General features: G+C 39.6%; 1 protein-coding gene across 1 annotated transcript; it reads right to left on the bottom strand.

Annotated features, from left to right (window-relative positions):
• Nucleotides 1-1,034: 1,034 nt before the first annotated feature.
• Nucleotides 1,035-9,135, bottom strand: LOC115580887 (uncharacterized). Its single transcript, XM_030415611.1, has 12 exons — nucleotides 8,560-9,135; nucleotides 7,294-7,389; nucleotides 6,423-7,014; nucleotides 5,870-5,936; nucleotides 3,900-3,989; nucleotides 3,263-3,337; nucleotides 3,071-3,121; nucleotides 2,860-2,976; nucleotides 2,287-2,396; nucleotides 1,994-2,046; nucleotides 1,666-1,771; nucleotides 1,035-1,540 (listed from the first exon to the last, which is right to left on the bottom strand). Exons 1-12 carry the CDS (start codon nucleotides 8,908-8,910, stop codon nucleotides 1,302-1,304), a joined length of 1,947 nt encoding a protein of 648 aa, XP_030271471.1. The 5' UTR covers nucleotides 8,911-9,135; the 3' UTR covers nucleotides 1,035-1,301.
• Between the last annotated feature and the right edge of the window lie 11,748 nt (nucleotides 9,136-20,883).

Here is a 20,883-nt window from a genome sequence, read left to right as displayed (position 1 = left end):
AAGGCTCACATGGGTACATGATGGAGAAACCTGGTGGAAAGAACGCTTTGAGGAGCTCCTTAATCCAACTAACTAAGTCTTCTGAAGTAGAGGCAGAGTCCGAAGACCCAGGGGAATACTTGTCTATATCACTGGCAGAGATTGCTGGGGTTGTCAAGAAGATCCCAAGCAGCAAGGCACCAGGGGTGGATGAGAGTTGCCCTGAGATGCTGAAGGCTCTGGACATTGTCGGGCTGTCTTGGTATCTCAGGGTCTGGTTCACGAGTGATGGGAAGTGGAGCGTGACATGGTCAGGCAGTTTGGTTCGATGTCAAAAGTACTGCAGGAGCTGTGTCAGACCATCCTGGTGACCATTCTGGTTAGCCAGAAGGCAATACTCTCGGTTTACCAGTCCATATATGTTCCAACCCTATGGCCACAAACTGTGGGTAGTGATCAAAAGAACAGGATTGCAGATACAAGCATTCAAAATGAGTTTCCTCCGTAGGGTGGCTGGGCTCAGCCTTAGCAATAGGGAGAGGAGTTCATTCATCCGCGGGGAGCTCGGAGTAGAGCCACTGCTCCTTTACCTCATTTATACTGTAAATATCAGAATTCTGAGTTAGAATTTCTTCTCCAAAAACTACACAGTGCCCCTTTAGTTCTACATCATACTACACACTTATGTATACAACATTATACACCCATAAAGCTTGCTGGTCTCGCAGTCATGGATGGTAGAGTGGGAGTTAAAACGTGAAGAACAGTGTTGAGAATATCTGGAGCATATTGGGAGAAATCAGAATTTTTAAATGACCCAAGATCACCTGACCTGCTTCTAACCACACCCAGGTCACATACGTGATGTTAACCCATTTAAACCTGAAGTAAAAATGCCCTTTTTTCCAGGGTGTAAACTACTTCCTACTTTTTTTAGAGACAATTAATGTGTGACTTATTTACTAATAAAGACACTTGATAAACTTGTCACATTTAGGTCTCAATAGCAAACTAAACACTTATGTGTTGCCTCATAACCCTAACTTTAAAACAAATCTGATTCCGCAATGCTTTATTTTCACAAATTCTTACTGTACTATAAATAAACTGAACCAATGCCAGCCATTTATAACTACCTGAATGAAGCGCTTGAAAATGATTTTTGCTTTAAGAATTTAATTTACAGACATAATATTACAATAAAACCCATACCTCTAAAGGGGAATTTCAGTGACTGCATGTAATACAACAGTACAACAACTTGTGAACTTACCCATCATAACCGTTAACATAACAGTGTGTTCTCCTGGTGCACTAAACTATCATTTGCTCGATGCGGCAGTTGACTTATGTTCATGTTCAGCAAAGGAAGGCAGAGACAGGTTTACAGGACTAGTCTGTGAATTTGGTAGGTCTGACGGCAGTTGGTTAGATGAAGTTGCTCCACACACTGCAGGACTCCGGACACCAGATAAGGACTCTTGGTTGTCGATGATTTCATCACAGGCCTCTTGTTTTACTGTCGTTGTGGCCACATTACGGAAACGTCGCTTCTTAGAAGCTGAAAAACAAAACACAGACTCTTGAGACCAGCTTAAGAAAAATAACAACATGTGGACATGCTAACACAATGCTCATTATACAATCATTGAAAAAAAAAAAAAAAAAAAAAAAGCGAACTTCTACCTGGTAATACTGTGAACGAATTCCCAGCACGGCACTGTGTCCCGAGAGAACCAATTAACTCAGCGTTGCTTGTTAACTGCTGCCTGGGAGAAGCCCCAATAAAGCTCTGAAAAATACAGAAACAGAGTCCATATTTCAAGAAACACACCTAATATCCAAGTATCAAAGTCTTAAAATTAAAATTACATGTCAAGGTACTAGCTACACTTTTTCACCTGTTAGTCAGGTCGTTTATTACATTATACGAATCTAATAACATCAATACTTGGTTGTTGAAGGCAGCCGGCTCTGGACTTTCTGTTTTTAGCTGAGCTGGTAAATTACTCACTGTATTTCTCTGAAGAAGTGAAGGCTCTGGGCTACAATCAGCTTGGTCATTACCTGTAAGAACATACAAATAGACAAAATCGGGCACTTTAACAATAAACATTTCTATATTTTACACCTCTATACACTTATACACTTCCATATTTTTAAAATATTAGTGTTATGAAAAACTGTCAATATTCAACAAACAGTCGCAAATAATTTAGCAATGTATACATAATGACATGCTTCAAAGAATTAGGATGTTTGAAAACCTCAACACCAACAAGTTCTTCAAGAATCGGTGCAACATACTCAACTCTCCATTATCATCCCCTTCTTTCAACCGAGCGTGTGAAGTTTGTTTCTGCCATGGCTCCAGCTCCTCTTCCTCACATTCCAGTAAGAGTTCAGACTTTGTGGAGCTGAGACAGAAAACAGCAGACCAACACTACTGGTTCACTTGATGTGTAAAATCCAAAGATCTTTGTATGCTACGGTATTTTTACAATATTCTTCTTCCAAACCAAAGACAAGTCATGTCAGGTGAATGAACAGAGGCACAACACATAATTTTTTCACCACTTCAGTTTTGGCAATTCCTTTACTGAATGGGTAGAGAGGTAAGTTCAGCAATCTTTCTATTTAGAGTTACATATTTTTCTTTGCTGCCCTTTTTGACCCACTTTTCCCTTTTCCAAATATTCCAAAGTTATTTTATTGTGGAAAACAAATAAGATTGGTTTGGGCAGTTTTGTACTTTTTTTTACTATTTTGAAAAGTTGTAATACAGGAAACATGTAAACTAGCAGAATCTGGATTTGAAAACTGAGTATCAAGCATAAAATCTTCATGACTTAAAAAAAATGAGCCTGATCAAATACATACAGGTGCCTCTGTGGAATTGTTGGTACGTAGACCTCTTCATCACAGCTGTCATCAGCTCCTGGACCACTCAGCTCAGATGTTTCTGCAACTTTTTCTATATCACTATCCAAGTCAGATCTAGTCGATTAAAAAAATAAGAAATACTAGAATCAGATCAGCTACAAGAGTGAAAAAATTAAGATGCAATATATCTGATAAAATATAAAATTACAGTCTGTTCTTCATACTGTTCTCGTCAATGGCAACGTCCATCTCGTCACAACTGAAAACAACAAATTACAGTTAAGGCACTGAATAAATAAAATTAAAAAAAGCGTGAAATTGTATTTAAAGGAAGTCAGTACAGTACTGACAGATATATAAACCTATTTAAATGTTCATTCTCAAAACTATCCATACTAACCTGTCCTGGAGATAGTTCACCTCAGATGCCTCAAGTGTAGTGTCGCTCTGATGATCAACATCATCTTGTTTACCTCTGCAGACATATATAAATTAATTTTCAGACCATTCAAGAGTTGCTATAGTACACTGACATGAAGTGTCTGGTGTAACACACGATTACCTGTAAGACTTAATGTCTCTGCCACTGAGGCAGGGACACAGCCTCTGTACACGGGGTGCTAACTCACACTGAGCTACTGGAGCACAGAAAAACACAAAAACATGGGGAAATAGGGCCCAGGATCAAAAATGCTCAATTTACCCTTCAAGCACTGCAATTCACCACAGCGAGTAGTCATACACTTCCCTGTTTTTCAGAATAGACACCCACTGCATACATGGGGCTATTGGGTCAATGGCAGGGCTGTCCAAAGTGGCGCCTACAGCCAAAGTTGACCAGCCAACTTTTTCTGGCTAAAATAAAAAGAAATCATTTGAAATAATCATGTTAATGGTTTGCTGTTTTATTGTTTGTGTGGTAAAAATCTTTTATATATGCAGGGATAGAGTTCCACGTTTATTGGGCCCCTCTATTCTGCCCCCCCCCCCCCCCCCCCCCCCCCCCCAAAAAAAGAGTAAAGTTTACATTTGCTTACCTCGATACATGTTCAGCACTTGATCGTGCAGGAGGCTCATCCATGCAAGTACCAGTGGAAGTCAGCGATATTGAAGATTTCATTTCATAACTGTAAAACAGAAACATTGTCGTCAGACACGAAACCTGATTTGGAAATATTACACATGCTGACAAACACACAAGCTCCAGTTGAACTGGTTTCAAGTTCACCAGGTGGACTTTTTCTGAATGTATAAGAGCAGAGAGCAGGTACTGTAACTACCGACATCTTGTTTGTTACATACAACTTTGTCCATCATACCTATAGTAGCTTCCGATGTTTTAATCTGTGGATTGACTGAGAAATCTGGAATGTGTTTCTGGAAAGATATGTTATTTTTCAGGTTTTCAAATGCAGTTATGTATGTGCCAAAACGTGTGGGAGTGTCAGAAGATGTGGATATAGTATTAATCATACTGAACTGAAACTAACCGCATGGCTACAGAGCACAGGTGGGTAGGCATTAGGGTGAGTAAGAAAATATTAGGATGCTGTTGGGTTAACCTTCCCTTAAACCATGAGTACCAACAAAATAGTCTGTGTCTTCAAACAAACTAAGTAGTAGATGAAAATGTATGTATACTTTAAAACAAACTGTTTAAATTTAAAGTGAAATTAAGGCTGGCAGGTTACCCTCTCCCGACAGGAGAAGGGACGTTAAAATCTTTTGTCTGTAGTTGTTTGAAACCTAGTTGTGACTCAGCTAGAGCGTAAAACCATCACAACCTTTCAGAGCAGCTAACAGAGAAAAAAAAAGGAATACTTTTCAAATGTCAGTGTCTCTAGTCGATTAGTTGTTTTTTTTCTTGACCAAGAACCTTATAATGATAAGTGACTTTTAGGGTCATCTTATAATTATTTATGGTAAATTAGTGATTTGTTTTTAATGGTTGTAAACAAGACTAAAGTCACTGGGATTACATTAATATTCACAATGACAACAAATAAGAGGTATGAGTCTTCCAGGAAACCGAGGCACACATTAATGCTGCATAGATAAAAACTTAAAAGGCCTTTATTCATGTTTTTTTATCCACTTTATTTCATGCAGAAAGGATGAGGATACACGGTACAACATTTGGAAGAAAGACACAGCAATGTATACAGCAATCATGTGAGATATAAGTTTTTATTGAATTAATACCAAACACATTACAAAATAACTTGGAGATCAGTTTCATCATGTTAAAAGTACAATAAAACTTCTCACGGAGTGAAATGGACTGACACAATCCATGCAGGGTGGAGGTCCCAGACTTTTTCAGTCTGAGTCAGACCCTTGGGAGGGGGGCTGCCCACCGCAGGTCTGACATCATTTGTTTTTTTGTTTAATATGTATTTATTTAAAAAAAGTCCCATGGGGAGTTATACTTCCCGGAAAACAGAACATCCTCCATGTTGGGAGGTATAATAGTGACCTCATAGTTCATGCTCCATTTGTAGGGCAAATTAGTTCATCCAATAAAGCTTTGATACATTTTTCAACAATCTCGCTTTAATAATATATATATATATTTTTTTAACTGATCTCACAATTGAGATCTATTAAATGTACATCTCTAGCTTCACTATTCCATTTTTTGAAATAAAAAAACGATCAAATTACAGTGAAACACTGTTGAAGGTCATTTGTAGTTACAAACACAGAATCATCAGTCAACTCTGCACCTCTAGATTCTGGAAGTACAGAGTCTAGAGTCTAGAAACTACCAATTAGTTTAGCTTCTTCATAGCTGCTGCATAGGGCCAGTTTAAGAGAGCTTTCTGTGTCTCCAAACAAACAGCAGGTTACCTGATTCACGTCACTTGAGTATCTTTATTGGATTCCCATAGCTTCGCCTCCATTAACAAATGACTTTTAAAAAAAGGTTTAACATGTTGATAATCACTTGCCATTTATCGTAAATAGATTTGGTTGTGATATGTATAGCCTGTACATGATGCCTCACCTTGACCACGACGATAGAACTCCCTTCTCTCTTCTCCTCGAATAGGCCCTAATGCTCTTCAGAGGACCTTTAAAGTAAAAACAAGAAAACATTCAGTAACACGTGGTAAGCTTTCAATGTCTGGTTCAGCAATTAAGGTTATGTCTCATATTAAAAGATGCAACTGGTGCTCTAAGGTTTTGCTTTACACTGGTTCTGGCTGAGATCTTTTACTCATGTAGGGGGAAGAAAAGATGGAAAAAGAAGACAACTAGAATGACACCTGGCTGTTGTCTGCCTCCGTGCACCAGTCAGGTTGCTGTTCCTGAGCTAAGCTGTTGTATAATGGCCTGAACATTTTTTACTGAATATCATGATGTCACAGTGAAGTTCACCTCTGACCTCTTCATATAAAATCTCATGACTACTTAATTTTTTCCTATTAGATATTTGTAAACAAACAACAGAGTTTTAGGCTTGAACCTGCAGTTTGATGTATTGGAGAAAAAGACAAAAAAAACAAAGTTGAATCCCAACATTTTTTGGTTCTTGACATTGAAACCAGGAGAATCACCTGAAATGTGTAATAGAGTGTCATCACTGCACTGTTGGTGGACCCCCGCTGTAAAGATCTCTTCCTGCTTAGTCCGGTGCATCTGTTTCATTTCAGGGTTGAGGTATGCCTTTTGAATTTCAAAAAAGGTTTTATGACCCATGAAATTCAGGTGCAGATGTTTGGCCCACTTTTTGAAGTGTGTAAAGGTGCCACCAGAAAAAAGAATGGAAAGAGCTGTGAGAACGTGGATTTCCGGAAATGCCTCCCAAAGGTGGGGTGATGACATCCATGTGCCCCTGTGTCCACCAAGGCAGCTCCACCTCACCATCTTCTGTGCTCCGCAGTGGGACACATTCTTTTTGGATATGGGCTGTCCACATGTCTGGCACTTCTTAAACAGCTCCATCAAGCAGCTGTCATTCACAATAGTCTTTGACTGACTTAAGTCTGATTCTGTGTTCTTATTTGATTTTGACGTCACTGTTGAGTTTAATTCAGTCTCTCTCTTTTGTTCTCTCAGTCTATCCACAGATGCAATATTGCACAAACTTTTGCTGAGTTCAGCTGGTGGAGGGGACTGGGATGAGGTGCTTGGAGCTCCTGTGGCAATCTGGGACAACAGATGTTCAAAAATGTGTAAAGATACTGTGTGAGAAACTAATCTGAATAGGATTTTACAATGAAAAAATTTATTTAAAAATAAATAAATAAATAAAAATAAAAATGTTTTACCAACAAACATTACCTTGGACTGCATGTATTACTCATTTACACAGAAATAATGCTTCAGATGTTATGTGTTATACCTACAGCACTGGTGTAAAAAATGTTTAAAATCAAGAACTAAACATCAAATACTAGGAACACAGCTGTATTACATCATACTTACTGAGGTTAACACAGAGTCCCTTTCCAAAACGCTATCAATGCTGGAACAGGAAACCACTGAGGAAGAAGCTTGAGCAGCTGTACTGGGAGCCTTGGCCTAATTAAAAAAATAAATAAATAAAATGTTTTGGTAGTCAGTCATTTCCCACCCAATTCCATATTAGAACAATTACGTAACATATGGCACCTGCTGCTTGTGCTAACTTGTATCGACGGCTCACTGTAGCAGTTATAAAAGTAACACCAACCTTTCCCAACCCAAGTTTTCCACACATGTATTGCACGCTCTGAGCAAACCTTATACCAAATAGAACCTCAGTTATGTATCTCGACTCCTCTCCTTCTCTCAGCTGTGGTCCCGCTTACTCCTTTAGTGATCTAAATTTATACACAGAGTTTAACCAAGCTGGGTCCCAAATAGTAAGTGGGCGAAAGATTGCAGTCCTATGTGAGCATGAACAAGGGACAGCCTCAAAGGGCATGGCAGTTCCTTGTCAGTTCACAATGTCACAATGATGTAAACAAGCTCCTGATTTACAGTATTTTCTTAAAAACAGACCTCTCATTCCAAATAAATAGATGCAAAAAGTGATTCTGGAAAGATGGTTGATTGCTGAGTCAACGCTTTGGGGTGGTAGTTCAGCCAAGTACCAGCCCAAAGTGACAGTGACTGACACTCAACAACCAACTATATTATTGTAGAATAAAGAAAGTTTCAGCAAGAGATGTTTGTAAGTGGAACAAACAGAAAGACTGTTGCAATATCCATTTAAACAGAGTTATCATGTTCAAACTTCAATAACTTTTACATGCTATTCAATTTGCAATTAATTCACAAGACTACATTCGCTTATGCATTTTACTAATTGATTACGCTGGTTTGCGCTCCCTTTCACTGATGTTAGTAGGACAGACAACACTGACAGTTTATGTCGTTATGGCATTTCAGGGTCAGAGGAAGAGATGCGGCTCTTCACAGAAAATCATTGATAGTTATTGAGAAGTGCCTGCATGCCTATAAAGTCTAGTGCATTCAACTTAAATCCCCAGCTCCCCCACCACCACTTTCCCTACATGCTGTGAGGCACTTCCTGGGGTTGACGTACGGGTTGACGTTTTCTCCTGTCACCATGCACCAGGTTACACTTTACCTTTCCACCACAATGGATGTCCTAGCTCTCCTCAGCGGCAGCTCTGCTCTAAACCACACATTAGGGGTTTCTAGCCAACGTTATGTTTAAAACTCCAGGTGAAGTAAATGATTTACCTCTGTTCGGCTGCTGTCGTCAGCGGGCAGAGAGGTGTTCACGTCCTCTTGTTGTCTTCCAGAGAACACAGATGGGATAACGTGGGACTTGAGGATCTTTCTGGGCGTTGTTTTCATAAGTTCTGCCTGTATGTCCGGCTCGTAATCTTCCGGTTTAAAATGCTGGCTACAGACTCTTATGTTGCCGTATTTACTGACTGGCGTGTTTTCGTCAAATTTGGGGTTCTGTATGGCCTTTAACCACTTTCTGCATCGGCCCGGGTCTCTTGTAGGCAGAGAGTGGAAGACGACTCCCCGGGACCTGGCCTTCCTGTAGCCCTTACAGCCCGGAACAGAGCACATCCCCGGCATCGTTACACTGATAACACCGACCCCGGTGCAGAAGAAACGAGGAGTTGTCTTACTGACTGACGGCTGCCACCATGTCTGAATTGAAGCACAGTGACCAGCAGTCTGCCGCTGCTGAGATTGGTGAACGTGACAGCGGAGCGTAAACACACAGGAGTGTCGCGCTTTGCATTTTGGGAAACGTAGTCACCAGGGTTTTTTGGTTGTTTTTTTTTACGAGAAAAAGTTAAGTTGAGAGGAGGAAAATAACTTTACTTGTGATAGCTACTTACCTGAAATAATAAAAAAAGAACAAATCACAGGGTTTCCCATTTTGAACACGCCAAAATGTTGGTCACGTTATAACAGCTCAACCGTCTCCATGGCAACTGACCTCTATCCACTGACAACGGTTTAAAAACATGGCTGAAATAGTTGGACAACTTCCGGTTTGATATTGTGCTAATTTCTTGTCAAATTACTTATTTGACTTCAAGCTCCAAATGCAAAAGAGTGTATAAAAAATATTTCTCATATTATCTTAACCCTTATTTCATATTTTCCATTTTATTGGACTCATTAGTGGGCTGTGCTCGCCAGCCCACTATGGACACCTCTATAGCAGAGCTATAGGTGTCCATAGTGGGCTGTTGTTATTGCTCGCGCCTCTTTTTATTATTTTTCTTCTACCGTCCTTTTTTTGGTACTTTTCACGCCCCGCACCGTTGAGCGAATACCAACAAAAAATACATCAAAACGTGCGACTCGGGCGGACTCGGTATGCTATTATTTTTCTCAGGAAAATATGAATTTTTCGCGACGTACGTCGCGAAAAACTGCGACAAATGTCCCATAAGGAATGAATGGGACGAGGTCAAAAAACTCGCAAATCTGCAATGTTTTTCAAACATCTCCTGCTCGGGCATACGTTCTCGTGGAAACACCATTCCAGCTTTAAAATGTAGGCACAAGTCCTGAGTATTTTTGTTGTATTTGAACTTTTTTCCTACGATGTGTAGTTTTTGAACTGTGACCCTTGAATGGCGGTGAGTGATTTTGGAGAAATTCAGGGTTTTCAATGAGTGTGTATGGCGGAATGTTCGTGCAGCACAGTGGAGAGGACCAACTGACAGAGTGAGCGAGATTCAAAAATTCGCTCAGAGATTTTCTCTTTCCGTGACGATCCTGGCCACAAATTAGGCTCAAAAACAGTGATACTTTCCAGAGTTGTAGCCACACTTGTCTTCTTTCTCCCAATGTGTCCACTTTATCGGTAGGATTTACGGTTTTTAAATTATCGACCGCTAACCGACAAGAGTAGCTCTGAAATGCTCCATTTACTCCAATGTAAATCGGGAGAAGGATTTCCAAAACTGCACGCTTTTTTAACTCGCTGCCATTTCCACATTTCTGAAGCTAGGACCACAAAACTTAATGAGTGTGTTCTTTAAGGCCTTTCTGGCTCGATCGTGAAAAAAAATTCTTGATATCATGTAAGATTTTGACCAAATAGCACTAGTTTGACGTCCTAGATGTGAGGCAGAAATTGCTCTCAAATCAGCTCCCTCACAGGCCGCTGCTACGGCCCTTGCCAACGGTCACCTAGCAACCAAAAACAGCTGGGCCAAGAGAGAGAGTGACAGACAGACAGACACTAGACACACATCAGACAGACAGACAGACAGACAGACAGACACACAGGAGACACACATCAGACAGACAGAAAGACAGACAGGAGACACACATCAGACAGACAGACAGACAGACAGACAGACACACAGGAGACACACATCAGACAGACAGACAGACAGACAGACAGACACACAGGAGACGCACATCAGACAGACACACAGACAGACACACAGGAGACACACATCAGACAGACAGACAGACAGGAGACACACATCAGACAGACAGACAGACAGACAGGAGACACACATCAGACGGACTGACAGACAGAGCGACATGTAGACACACACACACAGAGCTGCTTAAGCGTGCTCTCACATGCACACAGACGCACACACACAGTATATTTCCCAACATTTAAACTACATTAAACGATCATTTTTTCACTCATTCAATGTGCGGCTTGATCGGACTCTGTATGCAATAATTCAGTTTTCTAGAATATTAATCTTTCGCGTCGTAAGACGCGAACAGCTGCGAGACACTTCCCATAAGGAATGAATGGGATGAGGTCAAAAAACTCGCAAATCTGCAATGTTTTTCAAACATCTCCTGCTCTGGCATACATTCAGCTAGAAACACCATTCCAGCTTTAAAATGTAGGCACAGGTCTTGAGTATTTTTGTTGTATTTGAACTTTTTTCCTATGATGTGTAGTTTTTGAACTGTGATCCTTGAACGATGGTGAGTGATTTTGGAGAAATTCTGGGTTTTCAATGATTGTGTATGGGGGAATGTTCGTGCAGCAGAGTGGAGAGGGCCAACTGACTCCCTTACAGTCCGTTGCTACGGCCCCTGCCAACTGTCACCTAGCAACCGAAATCAGCTGGGCAAAGAGAGAGAGTGACAGACAGACAGACAGACAGACAGGAGACATACATCAGACAGACAGACAGACAGGAGACACACATCGGACAGACAGACAAACAGGAGACACACATGAGACAGACAGACAGACAGAGAGACATGTACACACACACACACACACAGCCATGCTTAAGCTTGCACTCACATACATGCAAACGCACACACACAGTATATTTCCCAACATTTAAACTACATTTAATGATTATTTTTTCGCTCATTCAATGTGCGGCTCGATCGGACTCGGGTTGCTATTATTCAGCTTCACGAAATATTAATTTTTCACGACATAAGTCGCGAAAACTGCGATAAAATTTCCCATAAGGAATGAATGGGGCGAGGTCAAAAAAGTCGCAAATCTGCAACGTTTTTCAAACATCTCCTGCTCTGGCATACGTTCACGTAGAAACACCATTTCAGCTTTAAAATGTAGGCACAAGTACTGCGTATTTAAGTTGTATTTGAACTTTTTTCCTATGATGTGTAGTTTTTGAACTGTGATCCTTGAATGACGGTGAGTGATTTTGGAAAAATTCAGGGTTTTCAATGATTGTGTATGGCGGAATGTTCGTGCAGCAGAGTGGAGAGGGCCAACTGACAGAGTGAGAGAACCTCAAAAATTTGCTCAGAAATTTTCTCCTTCCGTGACAATCCTGGCCACAAATTAGGCTCAAAAACAGTGATATTTTCCAGAGTTGTAGCCACACTTGTCTTCTTTCTCCCAATGTGTCTACTTTATCGGTAGGATTTACGGTTTTTGAATTATCGACCGCTAACCGACAAGAGTAGCTCTCAAATGCTCCATTTACTCCAATGTAAATCGGGAGAAGGATTTCCAAAACTGCGGCCTTTTTTAACTCGCTCCTATTACCGTATTTCTGAAACTAGGACCTCAAAACTTAATGAGTGTGTTCTTTAAGGCCTTTCCCGCCTGATGGCGAGGAAACCTTGCTGATGCCATGTTTGCTTTGTCATCACGGGGGAAAGCGCACAGCCCACTCTTGCGATTTCCCGGCGGGGAATTGTCTAGTTATAGATCTTGTACTTGCTGTTGTTATTTATATGCCATTATTCAAGTCGTTTTATTTACAGGGTTCGTACAAAAATTTCAAGGTTAAATTCAAGCACTTTTCAAGCACTTTTAAGGGTCATTTTCAAAAATTTCCAGCACCTTATTGCTGGGGTAAAATACATATCTACAGGAATATATATACTCATGATTATTTTTATTCACTTTTTATCACAATTATGTACATTGTATTATGCTGTAAACATCTAAAATTGTGTTTCATAATAGCACAAAGTTTAGAAATTAAAGGAGAACACAAAGTTTTATCCAAAAAAAGGGAAGCCACTTGGCGCTCTTCAGGTACACTTGCACCGAGACAAAGAGAGACCTGAGAGCACCCTGTAATTTAAATTTTTGACATAAACCTTAATAAGCTGTTCGCTTATTCATCAAAGTTTTTTAATATTGAACGTGTCATCAGTCCAAATTGCATCAAATTCACCTTCTCCTCAGCCATCCTTCTCTATTGCTACCAGGCCTGCATCAGAATCAGAATCAGAATCAGAAATACTTTAATAATCCCAGGGGGAAATTATTTAGCATGTGTGATGATACACACACACACTGATTTTATTTCTCCTTGTAATCTGATCCCAGTGTTGCCAAGACACAGAGTTTTAATGTCAAGCACTTTCAAGCACTTAAACTAAAATCCAAGCAGTTTTCAGACCTTGAAAACACAAAAAAATGAAATTCAAGCATTTTCAATGATTTCAAGCACACATACGAACCCTTCTCTCAGCTTCTTACCAAGCACAGCAACTACAAACAGACTATACTGAGTGGTCAGCAGCTAGCTAACAAGAAAGTTCATGTCCAGGTAAGATGAGTCTTTGCACAATGCTTAGTTTTGGTGCTTTTTAAATGAGCATGCCTGTGCTAAACAGACAGCATGGCATGAGCAGAGATAGAAGTGTTTAACATTTATCCATGTAGATGCTTTTTTTTTACATAGGTCCAACTGTAAGGCAGGACATATGTAGCTTTCGTTGGTATCATTAAAGAAGATAAGAAATTAGTAAAGCGGGTACTCAACTGATTTTGCACATAAAAGTCAGTTCATGACAGGAAAACTACTTCTCAGCCTGTGACACAGTTGTATGATCTCTTCTCTGGCTCTGGAGGAGTTTTGTCAAATCCGAGATAATAATTTAGATTAAGTCAAATGATGTCATCACGGCTATCATTTGGATGAAGACTACAGAAAAAAGAATAAGTGTCATTCCTTGAACCCACAGTCTTTGGTGAAAGGGCTTCTAAAGTTTTGCACCTTCATCCTGGTGTTACAGAGACACCTTAAACAAGATTATTTGATATATGTGGAAGATTAGGTTAAGGACTATTTGACCTAATAGTGTTAATGAACACTGGAGAATTAATTGTCTTGATGTCATTTGCTGATCATTTTAGGTCAGTTGCTTGTTTCTTTTGTAAAAAATTATGAACTTTTATGTCTTGGCTGGTTGGCCCTTGTTAAAGAGATTCAATATCTAAATGGAAATATTCCTGGTACAATACAGGTAATAAATAAATAAATAAATACATAAATAAATAGATAGATAGATAGATAGATAGATAGATAGATAGATAGATAGATAGATAGATAGATAGATAGAGAACCTTTGTTACAAACTGGGGGCATAGACTTTGAAAGACGTTAACTTTAACCAGGCACGAAAAGGCCAATAAAAAGAGCCTCATTTTTGCATAACAGGAAATGATAGAATCCAGAATAGATTCTGGAATCGATATCTCTGCCTCAACACATGCACAAGAACAGGCAGTGAAACGCAGAACAATGTCCCTATTTCCAACGGAGAGTGTGGCTGCTCTTGCAAGTCGTAGAAGCATGTGTTTGCCAAGATTTTCCACCACGGTTTGAGGAAAAGTAAACAAAAATGTTTTCCCCAAATCTGCTGACCTCCATGAGGAAAGCAATATGTCATTTTGGCACTGAAACAAGGGGGGTAATATTACAGGACTTATTTCAATGGAAACATTCATGGAGTGATTTACAATCACTTTTTGACGTCCATCAAGCTTAAACTAATGCAGTAAAATAAGGCACTCTACCTTCATTGTTAGCGATGGGATTTTTTTCACCTCCACCCACCACAGAGGAACAAAATTTGGAAGACCAATGAACAGAAGTGCTACGCCCCTCAATCCATATTCCAGACAGTTCGATTAATTAATCTTTTCCTAGCCATAACCTTATGTTGTATGTTTAAAATGTTTCTAAAGGTACTACAAAGCTGTGAGACTTCTGTTAACAGTAAATTCTAACTTTTGACTGTTGTTTATTTCCAACATTTGTGAAATATTTTAGATGAACCAACAAAAGTGTTTTATGTTCATCTGCCTTTTGTTGGGAAAGAACAACTGGTGAAGTTTGTGTGATCTGCGTTTGTCCAACAGGTGGCAGTCTGGATTTAACAATAGGAGGTAGTGGAGCCTCCCATTGCCCCGCGTTTCGGTCTTCAAAGAAAACTTGCTTTAGGTAACATTTACCATTGCCAATAGTTTTTCTTGCAAGGCTGGCAGTCAGTGTAACACTATAAACTAAACATAAGTACATCATTGCTGAGCGCCCAAGAAACTAAGTTCAGTGTGTTTTTATTGTTGTAATAGGTGCTTTATGCCATTGAATTACAGGACATGGAAATCCTAAATCCCTCACATGGTTAAAGTTGCTGAGGCGTCCACTGGCTTTATGCGGGGGCTCTTTATTCTCTCCTGTGTAATACTGTTCAATCTTGAACTACTGACTGAAACATTTTGGTTACAGCTCCCTGTGTAAGTACATGTGCTGTGCAGAGTGCATGAGGCTCTGTAAAGTTCCAGAAGTGTTGGTGGTTCTTGGACTGAATTAACTGAAGCTCTTGTTAGTGTAACAGGCCTCATTCTTTAAAACATCTGGATAAGATGGGAGGGGCAACCCCCAATGATGCAGGCACACCTCCCTTGTTTCTTCAAAGGCTCACACATGGGTTTTGTTCTTATTAAATTGTTCCAAACTTGATTTCTTTCAAGTTATTTTTAAATATTGATTTTCGATTCACACTGATCCAGCCATGCCTTCTTCACACCCTGTTTTCAGTTTCGATTTTTTTTTTAAAGTCATAATAGTTTCAGTGTGCGCCTGCCTGCCTCCTCTTTCACATCTCGCAACTGTTCAAGTATGAATATGCTTAACTCCCACTGCAAACCGTCTTCTCTGACTGGCAAACCAAATGTAATAACCACTCAACCTCATCCTCTCAAAGAGAAACTAAACCTAAGTGTCCTCAGTCAACATTGATCACATAAAAGATAAGAACATATGAGCATCTATCTATCAATGATACCAACTTTACAGTTATAATGCATATACCATTACACCGGTTATATGAAAATTAGCAATAAACACCTCTGGAATAATATTATATCTTAGTTCATGTTAAATAAGTACATATTTTTCTTTAATCTTAGAGGAGAAATAGTAAACATGTGTGATCTCTGGAGTAGACTAGGGCTTGTTAGCCGCTATCTAATGCTGCTATTCCAATATTAAACCACCTAAAATGCACTTAAAACTAAAACAACTAATTCATAAAGCAATAGCAAAAGGTAGTGCCGGGTAAAATGCGCGAGAGACTTCAAAAACATGGTGATATTTTCATTACAACACACGTTGCGCATCCAGAAGCCCCACAGCCGTAGCCTAACTTTACTGCAGTCCTCTTGTCTGGTTTCTCGCCAGCGCGGAGGAAGAAAGTAGTTCCCACATAGCGGGAAAAAAACGGTCCTCTCTTACGGTGGTTTTTAAGAGCATTTAACGAAATACATTGAAGTACATTACCCTGCTGTGATTCTACACATTCAGTATTTCTGGAAGCTGTTTCAATTTGCAGTTGACACCGTCACATTTTGGGGCATCGCAAAGCCCGGCTGTCAAAGCTGACAATGAAAACCACGTACTGGTCCTGAACACACCTGTAGAGAAACTGAGCTGTCAAGTGAGGACAAACACTGCCAATCAATGACTTTTTCTACTCTACTTGCTTTAAATTAACCGTTTCGATGTGTGTTTACGTTTCAGTCTGCGTTTTATCTTCAACAAAACGAATAAAAACGAGAGTTAGGTGTGACATGATCGTAACATAATTTATGTGATGACAGCAGTTGTCCTTCCTCCGTTATATACAAGTTTAATGTGTGCATATAGTCTTTTTTCATGTTTGATACGGCCTGATATATAAGCTTTGATGAAAATGTTTATTTGTCAGCGAAATACTTCAAACGTCGGTCAGGATTCATGAACATGGTGTAACGAGGCTTTCACCAAATACTTACAAGTTCAAGAGATAGTTAGCGACGTCTCCGTCAGATCGTAGGTTATTTTCCTCTTTAAACTGTCTCCATCTTGTGAAGCTGTACGATATGTTTATCCTTGTTTTGACTCGCAGACGGTCGCTTTCCTTTCTTGCTCTCAGACCCTCCTCAGATCGACGGACTGGTTTCGATTTTTTCGCCACTGGAGCTGAAGTCTGATTGATATCAGGCCATTGTGTTGTTATCCCCCATGGATTTGCCATGGGGAAAAATGCCCCTGCTTTTTCATTTCTTGAAATATGTCCAATATTCATCTTGACTATAATTTACAGTTAGCTTGTTTTCAAATGCCCGCCTGGTTTCCGCCGACGGCAACAGCAATTCCGGTCTGAACCCTTCAGAATAAAAGCACAGCCCAACTGAAGTTAACTGTCAGAAAAACTTATATTTGTCACAGTTGCAGAAATTTTGGTCAAAACACTTCAAATTTCGATGTTCATGATTTTTTTTTTTTTTTAAATTGACACAGCAAACACAATTACAACAAAGGAAAGTACAGTAGAGCAAACAACAAATCAAACCTAAAATAATTTAATTTTAAAAAGAACTTCAAAAGTAAATAGATACATAAAAAGGGACTAAGAATGAAAAGTATGAAAGTTTTGAGAGTTGATACCGTGTACTCAGACAGTAACAGGGAGTTTTTGTGGTTTCTCAAATGAAAAATTAGGCTGGTTTCTGTAACAAAGGGGATTTACTGAATTTCGTACTTGTCAATTATCTATACTGCGTTTTTATTTCTGAAGATAGTTATTGTATAGTTATGTAAGATAAATATCGTAATATTTTGAAATGTACTTATTTGCCTTTGTTACCTACATTTTTAAGAGACGATATTGTTTCCAATCATGTCATTAATGCAAGAATCCAAATGAAATTTTGCAGACAATGGCATCACTATTACATGATGTTTAGTGCATGCATACATAATTTCTTGTGAATTGGTCAACAGAATTTACATTTTCACAGCAAAAGCAGACCCATCTGCAATTTACCTACAGAATCCAAATACACTGAAGGGCATTTAGTGAAAAAAGGCGCTGCAGGCTAACGGTCTGATAAAGTGTGAAATCAACTAATACATGTATGACTGATACTGTTAGAAGACAGTGATTGTCATCATCCCTAAAAAAAATACAAAAAAAAAAAAATATTATGTAAGTCTCAACTGTAAGCTGGTACTAAAATTGCAAACATAAATTAGATTTTGAGATTATATTTAGGTCGTTCCTCGAGGCTGCCAGAACCGGAGTAGGCTAATGTTCATTGCTGGACTTACATCTTAGGTTGATAATTTGCTGTTGGTCCGTCGCTGACACCCCCACCTCAGTGCTGTCTGAACATTGTAGGTATGCGCCTATGCCGGACTAATACTTAATAATTACTGGGGTTTCAACATCAAGGCACAGCAAAATTAGCTGATAATGCATGTACCACCTCAGTTAGTAATCACTTACCATTTGGTGAAGAGTCCCTTATAAATAACATTAATCAGATTACCAAATTCATTTGAGAGTGAACGTGGGGCTAATGAGGCCCTGCAGGCAGTTGCACACTATGCTAGTTAGTAATCCAGCCCTACTTGCATCCCTCTGCTGCATAATGTTAATCAAATTATTGCTATATTTGTATTTTTTACAAGGTTGTTTGAACAAAAATCTTCAAAAAAACAGCAGTTGTGGCAAGTTTTAAATAGAACTATTTTAAAATGAATAGTTTGCATTGCATTTATCAGGCATTCGTGTGAGGATTTGTGTGATGCTGCAATCTTAGAATACATTAAAAGCAGCTTTGGTGCTACAGAAAGCACGGTACATACTTTTTTGCTGCCAAGGGTCTCTCAGTCAAAACAATAACAGAAGATAGAGTTTGATCAAGTTTTTAAGTACTGTGGGATTGTTGAGGTTGTCTTCAACCACCATTGCCAATGAAAATCTCTGAAATGAAGTCACTAAGTCAGAAATCTAATAATGAACACGGTAATGTATCAAAGTTTTACTAATGTGATGTTAAGTTATGTTAATCTTTCACATTATACCATTTCATTCTAATTAAATAGTGGCAACCAGTGCAAGCTGAAGTTAGAGTTAGCATAGTTTGTAACAAAGTCTTCTTGTAAAGACGGAACAGTGAGTAGATGAGTCTCCGCCTTCAGTATGATGATGTTTAATATCTGTGACAACTTCTGTAGTCTCATTCAGCTGCTTGGTAGCACCCGCTGTTTTTAAGACATGTTAGCGCTTTATGATTACATTTTGTGATATTTAATGATGTATTTTATGTTGTAGAACAAAATGTGTAAACACCTTAAGCATGTAGTAACCACATGTTTCGAAACAATAACAATAAACATCTATTCTTCAGACCTTATTTCAGGCATTTAACCAAAAGCCCACTCAAAAAACCCCCAATGACTTTAAGACGAGGGAACTGGATGTGCAAAAAGGCTAACAGATTTCCGGGTCTTAGGACTCATTACTTACATTCTATAATACACAGTATGCGATGATTATTATTAATGTCTATTATCATTATTATTATAATTTCTTCAAGTATTAATCTTGAAGATTTTCATGTAAATGAACATCGGTTAAGTCACCATCTATCGCTGAATTAGATAACACAATGATGATTGAGTCTGTGGCCCACTGATGAAAAGACCTTGAATTTGCTGTAATCCTAAGATGTACACAGGCAAAGAAGAAAAGCAGAAAATATCAAAAGCGGCACGTGATTATTGACGCGTTCACCAAGGAGTGGTTGGTCGGCAAGAGAGTGTAGCTGGTTTGCTTGAAACACTACAGTTGTTTGTCCTGGTCTCTGCTAGCCTTGGGGGAAAACGGTTAAGCTTATTGTTAATGGTCATGCAGTGGCAGTTCTAGACCAGTTTTAATAGGGGGGCCAGGTTGGGACCAGATTTTGGTTAGAGTGGCGCATACAACCCGCGAAAAAAAGACAAAGGCCTCATTCAGACAAGGGATACAAACAGTGTTTACAATTTCAACATTTTTAATTGGGTAGTAAACTGCTGAGACACTTTATTTCCACCTTTCCCTTCAGTACAAAATCATAGCAAAAAAGCTCTCATTTTATTATTGATGCAGACTCTTCGTTTTAGGGGGCCACAGGGGGGTCCAAACTCAGAGTTACGGGGGCAATGGCCCCTGTTGGCCCCCCCCCAGTACTGCCACTGCGGTCATGGCTGAACAAACAACAGCGAACAATGAAACTCATGTAGGGTTATTATGGAGGCGGGGCAAAGCTGCCAACTGCCAGACGTCACACAGGCGATACTGAATCTCCGGGAAGCAGTGAGGTCCAAAAATAAACCTGCAAGTGCTGCTTCCGGAAATCTTCAAGATTGCCACTTTCAAGTTTAGCCAAGCAGTTGCTTGCCTGTCAAGAAGAACACATGCAAGATCAGTGTCTTTCCGTAACCCAAGCTTGTCTCAAAGTTCTCTCCATTTAGGAAAAGCCACACCAGTGTTCACTCTTGTTTTACCTCTCTTCTTGTGCCGAAGTCTTCTTGGGTCGTTAGCTTCCCAAGTGCGTTTACGCTTTTGGGGGACAGCGTCTGCAGAAGGACGTGGCAATGAGTAACCATGTTCCATCCTCAGTGAGCTATATAAACAAGTATAACAAGTGTGATAGCAGAGTGTCCAACTATTATTATTACTTATCTGCTGTTTCACCGGAAGGTATAGTTGTGAAGAGGATGTGACGTCAGGCGAAATGAAACGCACCGTTATCACCTTTAACAAAATAAAAATGCGGACTTCTGTCATTAGAACATTGTTGGGAACATTTGGGATAATGTAAACAAAATATGTCACATAGATGTCGTTGTTTGCAGACAAGTTTGATGCGAAAATGTTATTGTGTGTTTGGAGCCCAGATAAACATGCGGTGCATCAGTGTGACCCGCACAGCGCGTGCTGACTCCCGCAGCATCTCCCGCTGTGTGGGACCATCATGTCACTGTGCTTCGGCGGAGGGATACA

Source organism: Sparus aurata, chromosome 4 (genome assembly GCF_900880675.1).
Source record: "Sparus aurata chromosome 4, fSpaAur1.1, whole genome shotgun sequence".
Classification (NCBI taxonomy): domain Eukaryota; kingdom Metazoa; phylum Chordata; class Actinopteri; order Spariformes; family Sparidae; genus Sparus; species Sparus aurata.
This window is presented reverse-complemented; position numbering and strand designations above follow the sequence as displayed.

Excerpts from the sequence above, each read along its gene's own strand:
- LOC115580887 (XM_030415611.1), bottom strand. The coding sequence starts at position 8,910 with ATGCCGGGGATGTGCTCTGTTCCGGGCTGTAAGGGCTACAGGAAGGCC. Across the intron at positions 7,015-7,293 it reads GGGACTCTGTGTTAACCTCA|ATTGCCACAGGAGCTCCAAG; the intron begins GTAAGTATGATG and ends CTGTTGTCCCAG. Across the intron at positions 2,977-3,070 it reads AACAGTATGAAGAACAGACT|ATCTGACTTGGATAGTGATA; the intron begins GTAATTTTATAT and ends TTAATCGACTAG.